Source organism: Natrix helvetica, assembly GCF_964273705.1.
Source record: "Natrix helvetica genome assembly, chromosome: 4".
Classification (NCBI taxonomy): domain Eukaryota; kingdom Metazoa; phylum Chordata; class Lepidosauria; order Squamata; family Natricidae; genus Natrix; species Natrix helvetica.
Window position 1 is genome coordinate 103205414 of NC_138550.1, and position 15810 is coordinate 103221223.

Genomic DNA, 15810 nt, shown 5'->3' on the forward strand with positions numbered 1-15810 from the left:
AGGGGGAGTTGAAAAACATTTTTAAAAAATAAAAACCGTGGAATGAAGCCTGACATCGCACGACTCCTTGGGGAACTAGCTGGAAGTGATAATTAGGCAGTCTGAAGAATAAATGCGGAGAACAAAAAGAGAGAGAGAGAGAGAGAGAAAGAAGTGATCGCATCGGCCATTGCTTTCTCTTCGGATTGAGAGCCAGATCTCAGGAGCTATTTTCAAGGGCTCCCCGAGCCGCCGGGGATCCCCAAGAGCCAGGCAAGCCACCGGCAAGCCCGCCTCGAATTCCATTCGCATTCCCGCAGTTCCCTCGCAAGGAACTTCTTTTTTCCCTCCCTCCGTCCCGCTTCTCCTCCCTCGGGCTCGACAGACCTCCCTTTTTTTCACCGAGACCCTATAGAGCGTTTGACAGAATGGAGGCAGTTGTCATTGGCTAACGCGACGTTCCGTGGAGAAAACCGCCGCTTCCGATTGGCTAAAGCGCAACGCCGTTTTCTCGTGCCTCGGGTTTTTTTTTTTTTTGGTATGTTTTTTCTTTAATGTCCACATTATCCCTCCCTTAGCCTTGTGCGTCTCACCCACTCGCTTCTTCTCCTTCTCCCTCCCTCTGGACTCGGGCAGCGTGCGCGCCCCGCCCAACCTGTACCCCGTGCTCTATATATAGATAAAGCGGCATAGCAAAGCGGGCAGAGCCGGAGGTGGTTGGGATCGAAGTGAGAGCCGGGAAGGGGACTGATCGGACCGACGAACAAATTGATCGGGTAGGTGGCGGCTGGAATTTTATTTTTATTTTTTATTTTTATTTTATTTTTATTTCCACCCCATCTCCACGATTTCTCATTTTCTCTTCTCTCTGCTTCCCCCACCCCTCTCTTCCTTTTATTTTTTGCAAAATCCGAAGATCGCCAGCGGTCCGAGCCAGGCTTCTTCCTCCCCTCGGTTTGTCCAGCCAAAGAGCGCCGCATCGCCCCTTGTCTTGTCATCCTGCGGGCGCGGGAGCGTTTGTTTGCTTTTTTTTTTGGTGGCTCCGGCGCCGAGCGGCTCTTCTCGCAACCATGAAAGCGGTGAGTCCCGTCCGACACCCCAGCCGGAAAGCCCTGACTAGCGGCTGCTGTTGCGGAGGAGGAGGAGGCGGCGACGGCGGCGGCGGCGATCTGGCTCTGCGTTGCCTGGCCGAGCACGGCTGCTACAAGGGGAGCCCCTCGCTGGGCGAGGAGGAGCCCGCCGCTCTGTGTCTTCAGTGCGACATGAATGACTGTTACAGCCGCCTTCGGAAGCTGGTGCCCACCATTCCGCCCAACAAGCGGGTCAGCAAAGTGGAGATCCTGCAGCATGTGATCGACTACATCCTGGATCTGCAGCTGGCCTTGGAGACCCACCCGGCTTTGCTCCGGCCGTCGCCGCCGCCGCCGCCCCCGTTGCACCCGGCAAGTTACCCGGGAGGGCCTCCCCGGACCCCGCTCACAGCGCTTAACACCGACCCGGTAAGAGCCGCCACCGCTGGGAAGGGAAGGGAAGGGGAGAGAAGCGGCTTCGGAGAAGGGAGGTTGTTGGGACAGTGGCTTTTTTCTCGAGGACGCCCCCCGCCCCCGCGGTGCCATCCCCGCGTCTTAGTTATCTTCCCGGCTCTGCGCGCACTGGAAGCCCCAAAGATCCTAGCCTCAGATCCTAAGGACGATTCCCACGCGCGATCCAAAAGCCTGTGGAAGAGGAGTGTGTTCTCAATCTGGCTCCCTGCCCCGTCACGCGTCTCTTTCTTTGCGTCGCCTTACCTTTTTTATATTAACCTTTTGGAATTCATGGACGCCTCGGCTGTCTCCCGGGAGCCCGAGGAGGTCACTATTTCCCTGGCTTTGAACCTGGATCTCCCGGTCCAGCTTCGAAATCGGAATGATCGCACCTCGCCAAGATTGGCCAGGGCCGCCTCTGTTTTGTTGAAATGCCTACCAGCTTTTAGCTAAATGCCGGTCCTTTTTAATCTCTGTGGACGGAAAGTCTTCGGAGAGAAAACACGGGTTAATTAGGCTGTGAATTGCAAGCCGGTATATTGGTATTGCCTTTAAATTGCATAGCAGATTGGATGGCGGAGTGGGGGTGTGAGTAGAGGTATAATATGTATATACTTGCCAACTCCTACAACAAATAAGATGCAATTGCACATGCTTATTGAATTGCATGCATTCCCAGGCTATGTGTTGCCAGCACTAGTCATTCAGGAACTATAGGCAACATTCAATAATAGAGCTTTTGGGTGTGGAGAGGACAATTTATTTATATGTAGGAAATCAAATATGTAAGTTGGCTGTAGAGGCAACTTTCTGCTTGATTCTAATGGGTGTCACTTCTTTTAGAGTTGTCCTGATCTAACTAGCTACACAAATACAATTTTCCTTTATTTAAGTTGTAAATACAGTACATACCAACACCTGCCTTCTTGACTGGATATAGCACTGGAAGCAAATGGAGATACTGTACTCATTCCACCAGCATGTACTAGTTGTGGCATTTGTGATTTGCAGGGTTGGAGTCGATGTGCTTAGAAGTAGAAGGATTGTTGGGAAGAATAGGGGCATGCACTAAATAAAATAATTGTTTAGTAAAGGACCGAAGAGGAGATAATTTTGGAACACCACCTTCGTAATCCATTATTCCCAGACATCAAAAATATGCTTCCAGAAAAAAAAAATAAGTCATGTGGCAGAGATTAAGATTCCAGTCTCACAAATCTGCGAGTTATGCGAGGAAGGGTTCTTTTTGCTTGGTTATGTTGCACTGGGGAAAAAATATAAGCCCTCAGCTGCAGTTGGCCATCCCTGTAGGGATCTATCAAGCAAAAGGTTGGCACCCTTGGCAGCTTTTAGTCTGACGCTAACTGCTTGCCTGGGTGGGGAATCCTCAGCCCTCTGAGACTGGCAAATTCTTGCAGCCCCCTCTGCCTCTGTTTGAAATTGTCTTCCGCAAACAGCCTGCCCGGGAAAGAGGGCTGTTTATTATTAAACTTGGTATTTGCATTTGCTGTAATGTTCAACTGTTGTTTTGTTCTTGTGCAGGCGGGTGCTGTTAATAAGCAAGGAGATAGTATTTTGTGCCGCTGAACTGCACTTCCAAGGTGAGTATGTCTTTTAAGATTGGCACGGTGGAGGGGCTGAGCGCATTTATCACTCCTAGTAGTGACTTTGTAGTTTCATCTAAGGCAGCAACCTTAGGCACACTCACCTGTAAGTAAGACTCCCTGAAATCTGTAGGATGTGCCCATGTGCAAATAGAAGAAGGATTAGATTTCAGTGCTTCTCGCTTAGCAGTAAGGCACACACACACTTGGGTGTGTTTATAAGAACCTAAAAGCAGCAGCGCAATAAAATGCCTGCTTCAAATTAAGGCATGAGATTGCAGTTCACCAACTAGTTCAACTTGGGTACTTAGGTTTTAACAATTGCAATCCGTCTTTAACAACATAATCCTTCCGTTGAGTTAAAAGTTATTATAGTTTTGGGGCTCAGAGCAGGAGGCAAGCTTCTCCCCTTATATTTTCTTTTTAATTCTACAGACATATTTTAGGATAGGTAGGGTTGGACTGCATTTATTCTCAATATTGTACATTTGTGCTAAAGGGCTGTGTATTAAACAGATAGCGCATGTTAATTAGTCCAGACTTTTGGTATGTTCTAAGTCCGTACGATGGACAAAATATAAGAAAAAGAAACTGCTTTCTGCATGCTTAAAAAAAGAAAGCTGCCTTTGGTCTTCACTGCAAGATCTTTTGACTGATGCAAAGGACAAGCAAGCGCCCTTTTTCGAACAGTCTTTAGGAATTCCCTCCTTTTCTTTTCTGTAAAATCCATGAATAATACATTATGGAAATGATGTTGAATGAGGGGTCCCTGATGTTCTCTGAGCTGGGCGATTTTCTTGCATTACCCAGACAAGGTGACAAAACATGTGCAAGAAAACCACCAAGCTCAGAGAGCACCAAAGATCTCTCATTTCAACCCTGAACTACAAATATTCTCCTTTATTGGTTGCTGTTGAATGTCTCGTGTGTATTTTGCTTTGGCACATAGGTTGTTGACTGCAGTCCTCCCCCCCCCCCCTTTTACTTGGATGCAAATCCTATTTAATTCCATACAACTTAATTTCCCAAGTAAATACGCATCAGGGGTTTCTGTCGCTCATGGGCTTCTTCATCTGTGCAAACAGAAATGGAGGAGTGATTTGCAGGGCACTTTTCCCTAACTCCTTCCCTCTCTTCTACTCCCTGGCAAGCTTCTTCTCGCTGGGACTTGCAGCTATTCCTCGGTTGGCCTAGCCTGGGAGCTGCCCTTGTTGTTTGACCTGGTTTGTTTTGGGTTGTTGATCAAGCATGTCTTCTGTTTTGTTGGTGGCGCCAGTCAGTCTGGAGCAGAATGGTTCACACCCCCTCCTCTATTCATTCCTCTTCCACAGGTGTGCAGCAAGCAGATCCTGAGCCACAGAAGCAGAAAGACACATTAGAGGAGGGAGGGGGAAAACAGAGAGATGAAAAACAAAACAGAAAAAAAATATCAGCCACTAGGCTAAAGAAAAAAGAAACCTCAACTACTCCAGAATTCTTTCCATACTTCCTTTAGAGTGAGAGAAAGAGAAAATAAAAATCACAGCTTTGTACGTTCATAGCATTTTTCACATGACTCAAACTTTTTTTTTAGATCAGATGTGAATTGTGTACATGTCTAGGAGGGAGGGGATTTAAATCTTCAGTATTGTGTGGTTCTCTGTTGGAGATCAAGGGCAAAAACTGGAGTTTAGAAATATAACTTTAATGCGTCGAGCAGTTAAAATCTGAAGCTTTACTAATCTACCAGAAGCATTGTAGATAACTTTTGTTTCGGCATCTATTGTTTAAAATAGATGGTTTTATTGTTTCCTTGGGGATTTTCTTCTCCCTGCAGGAATGTTACATATTGTATAGATTAAAATGAGTGACATTTCATACTATGTATATAGAGAGAGCTTCTATAAGTGTAAGTGAGGAAAAGTTTATGCTTTAATAGACCGACTGTAATTATGAAATATTTTTAATTAAATATTTTTTGTAAATATTATCAAGATGTGTATGTTTTTTTTAAAATATGTGACAACGTTTCTTTAGGAAAACAATATTTCTGGCTCAAGTGCAGAACTGCTGACAAAGACAATATATTGGATGTTGCCCCCCCCCCCCACTACCCCCCACTCTGTCCCTGTAGACTTTGAAACTATAGGCGTAGGTAGCTTGGTCCTGCATGAATGCATGAATGGTCTAACCACAAATAAAATGTGTTCTGAATCCATACAGATGTGCTTTTCTTCAATCCAATTAAGAGGTGTTTGTATCATACAGTTTTGAGACTTACATTTTGTCTATTTGGCACTGAGGTTTATATGACAGTGTACGAGGAGAGGTTATCAAGATGTAAGAATTGGTTCTTACCCAAGACAGTTTGTTTTTTTCAGTCTGGGTACTGGTGCTGAGGTATTATCAGCATTTATGTAATCTTTTGTTGTCACAAACATTTTTGTAATACCAAGTGGGGTGATGTTACCCCATCATTTTAAGCCCTGTGACATTTTACTTGGAGAGAGGGTTTTGAAAAGTTTTCTGCTTCTAACCAAAGGGCACATACTGTCAACAAATGTAAAGTTGCTGTTTCTTTCATCCAAAGACTAGAAACGTGGAGAGTAGGATGGGATAATAGGGAAAAATTTCAGTCTTAATTACTGGTATAAATCAGTTTCAAAGAACTTATGTAGACCAAAAAAAACAATAACCAGATGACTGTATTGAGATTATTTTTTTAATATATAGCAGCATTAATTTTATTGCAGCTCTGTTAACATCTGAAATTCCTGTTTAGTGTCTGTTATGTGTAACTTCTACATATAAACATTAAACTAGATTGATTGTGTCTTATGCTGTGATTTGCTTCTTTCTTTCTTTGCCATTTCCATGACTCTGTATATCTGTTTCCCTTTGCTTATCCTTGATAGGCATTTTTATGGCAAAAACTGGATTTGCTACTGTCAGAATTGGGGAAGACTGATAAATCTACTTTCTGCCCAGATTCTGAGAAAGTTACATATATCATATGATGAACAGTCTTCCTACATACCAACACGGAGGGATTTTCACAGAGTGGGTGAATTAAGTAGAATTTAATTGGGTCATTTGTCAAGAGTTATCCAACTCTGTATAAAAGCATGGTCTCTTTGATTTTCTTTAAAAAAAAGTGAGAGGATTTGTTGCAGATGATGACAAGTGTCAAAGTACGTTGGCCTGGGAATCCTCTTTTTATTAAAATAAATATTTATGAGGTAATGGATACTTGGAAGTAAATCAGATATTGATAACTGGTAAAATGTCAGCAGGATCAATGTTTTATTCAAAATGCTTGATATTAAGATTAATCAAAACACTAGCTTGTTTTGTCGGGAAATAACATCAAACACTATACATTCAGATTAAAATTAAATGTAAAACTGTTTAAGGGGGGGAGGTTATTGATGTAAAGTTATCGTTAATCCCCCTAAACTGAAGAAATGTAGCTTACCTTGAAATTTAACAATTCAAGATAGCAACTCTGTTACAAAAGCCACCTTTCTTAGAACAGAACAAAATTCTTGTTCGTTCATTTACATTCATTTTGACTTTTAACTGCCAAAGAAAAATATCTCACACAGATAAATACGTTTTTTGGGATAGGAGATAGCTCCTATCTTGAGTTGCGTAAAAGTTAAAACACAGCACTTAATGAGTTCTTACTTGAGGTGGTTTTTCAACAAACACAAAATTCAGGCACTGATTTAACTTGGCTTATACATGAGAGGTAAAAGGAAAATTCAACCTAGTGTGTAGAATAATGTCAGGTCGGATTTAATTTCTTTTCTTTTTTTAAATTCATTGTTGTGGTGGCTCTCTGTACATGGTTTTTAAGGCAGACCAGTTCCAATTCGTTTGTTCCTGTTAAGTCTGGAAAACCACGGGTTATAGATTGTACAAGTGCAGTATAATTAAATGAAACATGGGTTTTAGGAATGAGCATGGATTTATTTCAGTTGCTTCTTTTCCATTGATTCACTGATTAAGTGCAACTTTAAAAAAATAAATAAGCCAAATTGCATGTGTCTCTTTGGAATGACCTTGTTTCATCGAAACCTCAAACCTTTTTCCACTCTCATTAACTTCAATTAGAAGGACTCCTTCTGAAGGGCTACTGTCCATGACCTAGTACTGTCATGGATTAAAATCTACCTCCTGTGCGCCTGACTGCTCAGTTCAATGCTTACCATCCCCAGCATAGTGACACTGAAGCAAGTGCATCTCTGTGAAGGGGAGAGCCTTAGGTTATACTTCTAAAGCATTTGTAGTTCGGCACTCAAAACTGGAGTTCAAGCTGTACAGGAGAAGAAGGAGCGAAATGAGTGCAGGCATCTGAAATGTGGCAGTTTTGAATGGTGATCTCAAGTAAGACAATACAGTTGATAAGAATAGATGTTATCAACACTTTGCAGGAATAACCTACACCCATTTAAGAAATGAGCCAAAATTATGTTTATAAAGTTCATTTCCCACTTTTTAAAAGTGTTTTGAAACCAGCTATATAAACTACTGAATAACTGCAGGCTGTGATGGTGGCAATAACAAATAAGCCATAATACAATTATAGGATAATAAAATTAGATTATGGCATGAGATTTAAGGGAAACCTTAACTGTACGTCATACTTATCTTAACATCGACAGTTTATTGTGATTTGGAGAATTTGATATGAAAGCTGACATACAATTACATTTTAAAAAACTAACACATGTCCATCAAAAAATTGATCAAGTGGAAGGAAGCAAACATTCCTGAATGACATTTATATCCATTAGCATCCTGTGGATGAGGAAACACGCACTTTAGGAAAACATGCATACAATCCCAAACACAGTTTTTCTCAGTGGAGATATTATGCAATAGCTCTTGCGCTAATACCAGTTCTTCTATCTAATCACTCTAGGAAATTTGGGCATTGGTTTGCACTATTTTACATATACAACAAGACATATAAATAAATGCAGGATATTCTACTTTTGCCCTCCCAGTTGCTAACAATTGCAACTAAAGGAGGGAATCTTAATCCCTTGTGGTTTCATGGAATCGCTACCGAGAATCAATAGATATTGAGTTTACTACAATTTTTAATCAGATACTTTTAGATACTTGTATCTGAGACTATTCATGCTGATCTCTTCAACTGTTGATTGACTTGTGTGCTGCCAAGACATATATTGATATATCTTGGTTTGGAATGAGTTGGCAAAAATGTCACTGAATTTTATAGGAAGAAATCACACGGATGTGTTTTCATACTCGGAAGTAATTCCACTTACAGTGGGATTTACTCTTCAAGGAATGTGTGCAAAGGATTGCAGCCATGGCTTGATAATTAGCTGGTAGATTGCAAAGGAATGTTGACTCAGAATTTCATTATTACACGCTTTTCCTTTCCTTTTTTTTTTTTTTTTTTTAGTTTAATGTAGGAGACTGATCAAATCTCAGTGATGCTTTTGTTCACTGTTTCTTGTGTCATGAGCAAGGAAACAAGGTTAGAATTATGGGGTTCTGCAATCCATCTTCAGTTAAAGAGATGTAGGCATGCTCAATTTAAATTGCAGGAAATGCTGCTTAAATGTAGTTGTCAGAAATTATTTTGACACAGATTTACACTGCAGGTAAACACATTTCATTGCAGTACAGTTGAAAAATGATAGGATACAATCCTCAATTATTTTCAGGAACATAGAACACCATCCATCCATAGAAAAGGAAGTGTTCTTCTGAAGATAAAGTACTGTAGAAATATAAAAAGTATGCCTTTTATATTAAATAGTATTTATTATATGAATGGGAAAGAAATCCACACAAGCCTGAACACTAATGTAAGTTGCAATTTGCGGCTATTATGTATATCCAAAAGGTATAGGTTATATCTATTTTCTAATAATTTAGGAACAAAACTCCTATACTTCTTAAACATTCATTTAAAGGCACACATATTTAAGTGTGCTGTAAGTTGTCATTTGTTCAGCTCTCACACACATTTAAAGAGAAAATGCTTTCTTGTCATAAGCTCTTTTCTTAACATGAAAATGCATGCTCATCTCAATATAAAAATCTACTATTAATATAAAAAATAATATATGTAAATATGCTGACTATGTAAACCGCTTAGAGAGGGCTATAAAGCACTGTTCAAGCCGTATATAGGTCTAAGTGCTATTGCTATTTCCCCATATTGCAGCACGGATTTCATTATTGAAATTCCTGTATCTTGATTGGTCATTATCCAATAAAAAGGTAAGACTTTCTTCAACTTCATCTGAAAACGTTTCTAAACTAGTGAGTGTAGCAATGTGTTTTGTGTGAGTATGTTTGTGTATATGTGTGTGTAGGCGAATGTTATTGGCCACTTTGCTGGATTTGCTATAACATCACATTTGCAGTGAATTAGGATTCCATCCAGATTTGACTCTTTACCTTCAGTTTATGATTTCTCAATTTAAGGAGTTTTTTCCGCCTTATTCTGTTGCAGGGAAATAGAAATCTTGTTCCCCAGTTCTTCATCCTTCAATTACTCTTTATGCGGAACAACATGCTATGTTTTATTTTGAAAGAAGTGTTAAATGTATAAAAGTATAAATGTCAGAATTCACATCATTCTTGTATAAAATATTCTCACACGGGGAAGTTGTCTATAATTTTAATAGTTCTGCTTTGTGGGAAAAAAACCCTGAGTTTTGGGATAATTATGGAAGTCACCACTTCTGCTGTAGTAAAGTATGTTTTCTTCACTCTGATTTCCCCACAGTTAGATGATGTTTAGCATGGAATGTTGTGCAAAGCCCCACAATTCTAGGAAAAATTAAAATACTACTCCTTTGGCATTGAAGTTATTATAGTCATGTAGTACATGGTAAAGGGGCGCAGTGGCTCAGTGGCTAAGATGCCTAGCTTGTCGATCAGAAAGGTTGACAGTTCAGCGGTTCGAATACCTACTGCTGTGTAATGGAGTGAGCTCCTATTACTTGTCCCAGATTCTCCCAACCTAGCAGTTTGAAAGCATGTAAAAATGCAAGTGGAAAAATAGGGACCACCTATTGGTGGGAAGGTAACAGCGTTCCGTGCGCCTTCGGTGTTTAGTCATGTCAGCCACATGACCACAGAGACGTCTTCGGACAGTGCTGGCTCTTTGGCTTTGAAACAGATGAGCACTGTGTCACGTATGTACGTGGCCCGCCTCCCCTATCAATCAGCCACTTGATTGGGCCATTCGCGTTTAGTTAAAGGCGGGAAATTTTGAAGAATACTATTGGTTGCTGCTATGACAGCTCGGGGTATGAAAGAGCTGTCAAAGCGCTAGTTGGCGCTCGCGTCTATTCTGTTCCGAAATAAACCGTTGTACAAGCATTGAGCCGTTGTACAAGCACATGCGTTCGCGGCTGTCAAATCTCTGCTGATGTCATCAGCCGTATTAATCCAATACAACGAATCGTTTCCTCTTTTGATAGCCTCTGATGCATCCCCTTATGGCATAGGCGCAGTCTTGAGCCACAGGCTACCCAATGGAATGGAGACTCCCATTGCTTATTTTTCCCACTCCTTGTCCAAATCGGAAAGAAATTACAGTCAATTGGACAAGGAGGCATTAGCAGCCATAGCGGGCATCAAACGTTTTCACCATTTTCTGTACAGCAGGCAGTTCATACTACAGACAGATCACAAGCCCCTTTTAGGAATTATAGCCGGGGACAAGTCCACACCAACCATATTATCGCCCCGCATGCTGCAATGGGTTGAATTCCTCACAGCTTATTCTTATAAAGTAGAGTACAGACCAGGAAAACAATTGGGACATGCAGACGCACTCAGTCGGTGTCCGCTTCCAGCATTGACAAACGACCCTGCTCCAGTGAGCGATGTCTTAATTATTGACGAGTTGCAGCTACCGCTATCTGCAACAGATATAGCAGCACACTCTAAAGCAGACCCCACAATTTCTAAAGTCTTAGAATGGGTTCGGCGGGGTTGGCCCAATAACCAAATTACGGAGACCTTTCAACTATATTTTAGAAGAAGGTCTGAGTTATCCGAACTCAAGGATTGTTTACTATGGGGGTCACGTGTAGTAGTACCCAATGCTTTACGCAAGGAAGTACTGCAGCATTTACATTCGAGCCACCCAGGTATAGCCAGAATGAAGGCATTAGCTAGAGGTTATGTTTGGTGGCCAAAAATGGACAATGACATATCCAATTGGGTGATGGCATGCCTGCCATGCCAAAGCTCGAGGCCGAATCCTCCAGCTGCACCACCAAGGGAATGGGAAATACCCAGGGGCCCCTGGTCGAGACTACATATAGATTTTGCAGGCCCCATGCAGGGGCACTCATTTTTAATAGTAGTAGATGCATTCTCACATTGGGTAGAACTCTGTACCATGCATTCCATTACTTCTGAAGCCACAATAAGAGAGTTACAGAAACTATTCACAATCCATGGAATTCCCAACACTATAGTGTCTGATAATGGGCCGCAACTAACTTCCAAGCATTTTTGGCAAGTTTGGGCATCAGGCACGCATTAATCGCTCCATACCATCCAGCGAGCAATGGCAGGGCTGAACGCGCTGTACGGTCGGCCAAGGAAGCACTCAGCCATATGGGGCAAGGCCCATGGGAGCACAAGATTAATACTTATTTGTTAGCACAACATACAACACCATGTCCTATCTCTGGCAAAAGTCCAGCTGAACTTCTTATGGGCCGTAGATTGCGCACAATTTTAGATCGCCTTCACCCTACATACCAATTCGACTACCCTGTACCATGTAATGCCACCCGCACATTCCAACTGGGGGAAAGGGTATTTGTGAGAAACTGTGTAGGGGATCCCAAGTGGGTTCCAGGTGAGATTATACAGGTAACCGGACCATGTTCTTATAGGGTCCGGTTGGATGACGGGCGGTTGTGGCGGCACCATGTAGACCAACTACGGAGGCACAGAACAGACCAGAGGCAAACCGCCCCGAATGCAGCTACAACTGACCCAGGTACTGACTGTCCGGATGAACTGGATCCTGGCCCAACAACAACAAGTTTCCCAAGCATGGCCACCTCGTTCTCGCCGGAGGGCTTACCTGAGGAGGAGGCCTGGATGGGGCGTGCGAGGTCTTCTATAGGTAGCAGCGACCCCAGTACATCCTGAGACTTGGTGCAGGGGCAGAGCCCGGCTGAAGTTGTGGCAGGGCCCAGGCGTTCCGGAAGGACCCATAGTAAACCTGCTTACCTAAAAGACTATGTATGCTCTAACTGGGCGGAAGGAGTGTCACGTATGTACATGGCCCGCCTCCCCTGTCAATCAGCCAGTTAATTGGGCCATTCGCATTTAGTTAAAGGCGGAGTTTTGAAGAATTCTATTGGTTGCTGCTCTGACAGCTCGGGGTATAAAAGAGCTGTCAGAGCACTAGTTGGCGCTCGCGTCTATTCTGTTCTGAAATAAACCGTTGTACAAGCATTGAGCCTCCTGATTACCTCACGCGCCTGAGCTAAAAGACACTGCCCACTAGAGTTGGGAACGACTAGCACATATGTGCGAGAGGAACCTTTTATCTTTAGAATATGGTAATGTAAATTCCTTCTGGTATTTATAAGACTCTCATCTCAATTTGAACCTTTGTAATAGTTACAAAAAATCGCCAGTCAGCAGAATTAGCCTGCAATACTGCATTCAAATCACTGCGCCAACATGGCCCTTTATTGATAAATATACAGTAAATCACGGTTGCAGTGTCCCGGGGTCATGTGATCACCTTTTGCGACCATCTGACAAGCAAAGCCAATGGGAAAGCCACATTCACTTGATAACCATGTTACTAATTTAACAAATGCAGTGATTCGCTTAACAAATGTGGCAAGAAAAATGGGCAAGGTCACTTACTAACTATTTCACTTGGCAACAGAAATGTTGGGTTCAATTGTGATTGTAAGTTGAGAATTACCTACCCTTAGTGTTCAATAAAACTGATTAAAAATACTTTCATTTTAATATGTGCCCTAGCAACAGAAATTTTGGGTTCAGTTGTGGTCATAAGATGAGAATTACCCACACTTAGGATTCAATAAAACTGATTAAAAACACTTTGATTTTAATATGTGCCCTGATGTTTATGTAAAATATTTGTATGTCAGCCTTCAAAGCCATATTCTTTGGATTGCATCAAAAACAATGAAAACATTATACATATAAAAAATGCAAGGAAGACCCCTTGGTGTAATGGGCAAGGCATCAGGCGACGGTGAGTTCTAATCCTGCTTGGGCATGAAGCCGGTTGAGTGACCTTGAGCCAATCTCTTCCGGGGAAATATCACAAGCCAACACTGAATAGATGAACTGAAAAGATTTGTCAAAAATAGCTTATTCCACAATATCAAAATATTAAAATGTTAATCCTTTAAAATACAACTTAAGTAAGTAAATAAATAAGTTACAATTCTGGGGGGACAAAATAAAATGATTTTAAAAAAACATACAAAGTATACCCATCACTTTGGTATGAAGAAGATGCCCAGGGTTCTTAATTTTTTCTTAAGATAGTTAAATGCTATTTGGATTGTAAATATATGTATATTTACTAAAAAACCATGGATCAAAAATAAATGTTGTTTGTAGGATGGAAAAGATGAACAATGAGCTATAATTCCTTAATCGTGATTTGAGTCCCATGTTTCTGCTTCTGTTCCGCTCTTTAAACCATCTGAATTTTCTAGTACAGAAAGTGATTCCTTACCAATTGATAAAATAAATACTTAGACCATTTATACAATGCATCCCATTCACTTCAAGGGTATAAGAGCTCCTTCAGAGCCATATGTCATGTAAATAAGTGTTTCAAACATTTTCTTAACATGCATATTATGCACTCTATAGATCAATAGCTCTTTTGAAGCTTTGGCTCTTTATCTTGTAAAGTCTCATTTAGACTTTTAAGAGATGTATTATTTATTCAATAGACTATCACTCCTTTCAGGGATTTTTCATTCTATCCTCTAAATAACTATTTATCCCATTTAAAGATAAACATCTCTTCAGTTTAGATGAGTTCTTCTGGAAATAATAATATTAATCAGGAAGAACATCCCAACTCAACTTGCTGCATAAGCTAATGTGGCTCGTTATAGAATTTATTTTTTATTTTCATATTTTTTGCTTAATAGGGCCTCTTCCCCCGCCCCCCCCAAGTTTTTCCTCTCCACAACTGATTTGGCTTGGTAATCAAATTATTAGGCTATACCGGAAACAGCACCTCAAAATAGTCTGATATAATAAATGCACAAGGGAAAATGCAGAAAACCCATTACTAAGTTCTAGATTTCACATGACCTAATAAATTTGCAAATAACTTTTCCCTATGGAAAATTGAAGGACTTCTAGTGAAAAGATGGAAAGAGAACATATTCTGGACGTAGCTGTAGATTACACTGGTTAGAGAGTGTTGTAAACGGGGTGGGGGTCTCAAAATGAAGTTTTGATGGAAAAAGAACTTAACCTGTTCCCTTAAAAATACCTTACTGCAAAAATGATCAAACTATAAGGAAGGAGGCAATTCCTTCTCAGTGCTGACAGCCAAGGAATCAGATTGCCTTTACCATCAGCAAAGGTCAGATAATTCTAGAGCAGGGGTCCCCAATTCTTGGATTAGTGGGCTGTGGTCTATTTGGAACCGGGCTGACAAGCGCACAGCTCAACTCGCCCAAGCAGCAGGCCGGTGTGTACACACATGCGCTTTCAGCTCAAGTCGCAGTCAATCTATTAGGCAAGCTCAAGGAATAGCACAACTACAGTATTTATTTATTTATTTATTTGTTCGTTTGTTTGTTATGTATTTTATTTATTTATTTATTTATTTATTTATTATTTATTTATTTATTTATTTATTTATTTATTTATTTATTTACTTATTTACTTATTTATTTATTTATTTATATTACATGCCTCCCATCCCATTGTCCAAAGCGACTTATTATCTAACTTTTTTTTTCTGTCTATCAATAGAGACATTGATAATGCAATTTTTTTTTTTCAGCAGTACTCCAGTCCTTCGACCAAGTCTCTTCAAAATTGGACAGAGGTCTATAGTAATCAGGAAGAGGTGGATAGTGCCCAGGGTATCAGAGAACTGAGAATTTAAAGTTTTCAGTCCATCTGATGACAACATAGACCACCGTGAATGTTTTGATCTCCATGGGTTATCACTGTAAATGAGGGATAACAGCTAAAAAGTCCCACCTACATATTGGATCAATTCCAAATTGCCTTGGATGGAAGTCCAGTTTGTTTTCTATAATGGAATTACCCCTCCTAACATTTTTAAAGCTTTTTTTTATCCTGCCTTTATTACTTTACAAGTAACTCAAGTCAGCAAACTTACATAATACACCTTCCTCCTCCTTACAACTCCGTGAAGTGGGCAGGGCTGAGAAAGGAAGACTGGTCTAAAATCACTCAGCCGGCTTTCATGCCTAAGAAACTAGAAATCACAGTCTCCTGTTTTCTAGACCAGCACCTTAACCATTATACTCAAACAGGCTCTTTATTTAAGCACCAAGCTTACATTCATGTCCTTTAATAAAAGTATTTGCGCTTCTCAGATTCCACTCCCCCCAAATATTCCTTAAATGTTTCTCTATTTCAGGGTTGGGAGTTTGCATTCTTCCAGGTTTCTAAATTTCAGCTCCTAGAATTTTTCATCACTGGTG

General features: G+C 41.0%; 1 protein-coding gene across 2 annotated transcripts; it reads left to right on the top strand.

Annotated features, from left to right (window-relative positions):
* The first annotated feature begins 600 nt into the window (after positions 1–600).
* ID4 (inhibitor of DNA binding 4) lies at positions 601–12568 on the top strand. 2 transcript variants are annotated; one of them, XM_081951164.1, is made up of 4 exons: positions 601–755; positions 896–1478; positions 3045–3103; positions 11998–12568. In XM_081951164.1, exons 2-3 carry the CDS (start codon positions 1050–1052, stop codon positions 3087–3089), a joined length of 474 nt encoding a protein of 157 aa, XP_081807290.1. In that variant the 5' UTR covers positions 601–755; positions 896–1049; the 3' UTR covers positions 3090–3103; positions 11998–12568. The 2 variants fall into 2 exon arrangements, with proteins under 2 accessions (XP_081807290.1, XP_081807289.1); XM_081951163.1 differs by lacking the exon at positions 11998–12568 and adding an exon at positions 4438–5918.
* Positions 12569–15810: the final 3242 nt, after the last annotated feature.

What these genes read in the sequence shown, in the direction of transcription:
- ID4 (XM_081951164.1), top strand. Translation starts at nt 1,050, where the DNA reads ATGAAAGCGGTGAGTCCCGTCCGACACCCCAGCCGGAAAGCCCTGACT. An exon ending in CAGCGCTTAACACCGACCCG is followed by an intron (nt 1,479 to 3,044) that starts GTAAGAGCCGCC and finishes GTTCTTGTGCAG; the next exon opens with GCGGGTGCTGTTAATAAGCA.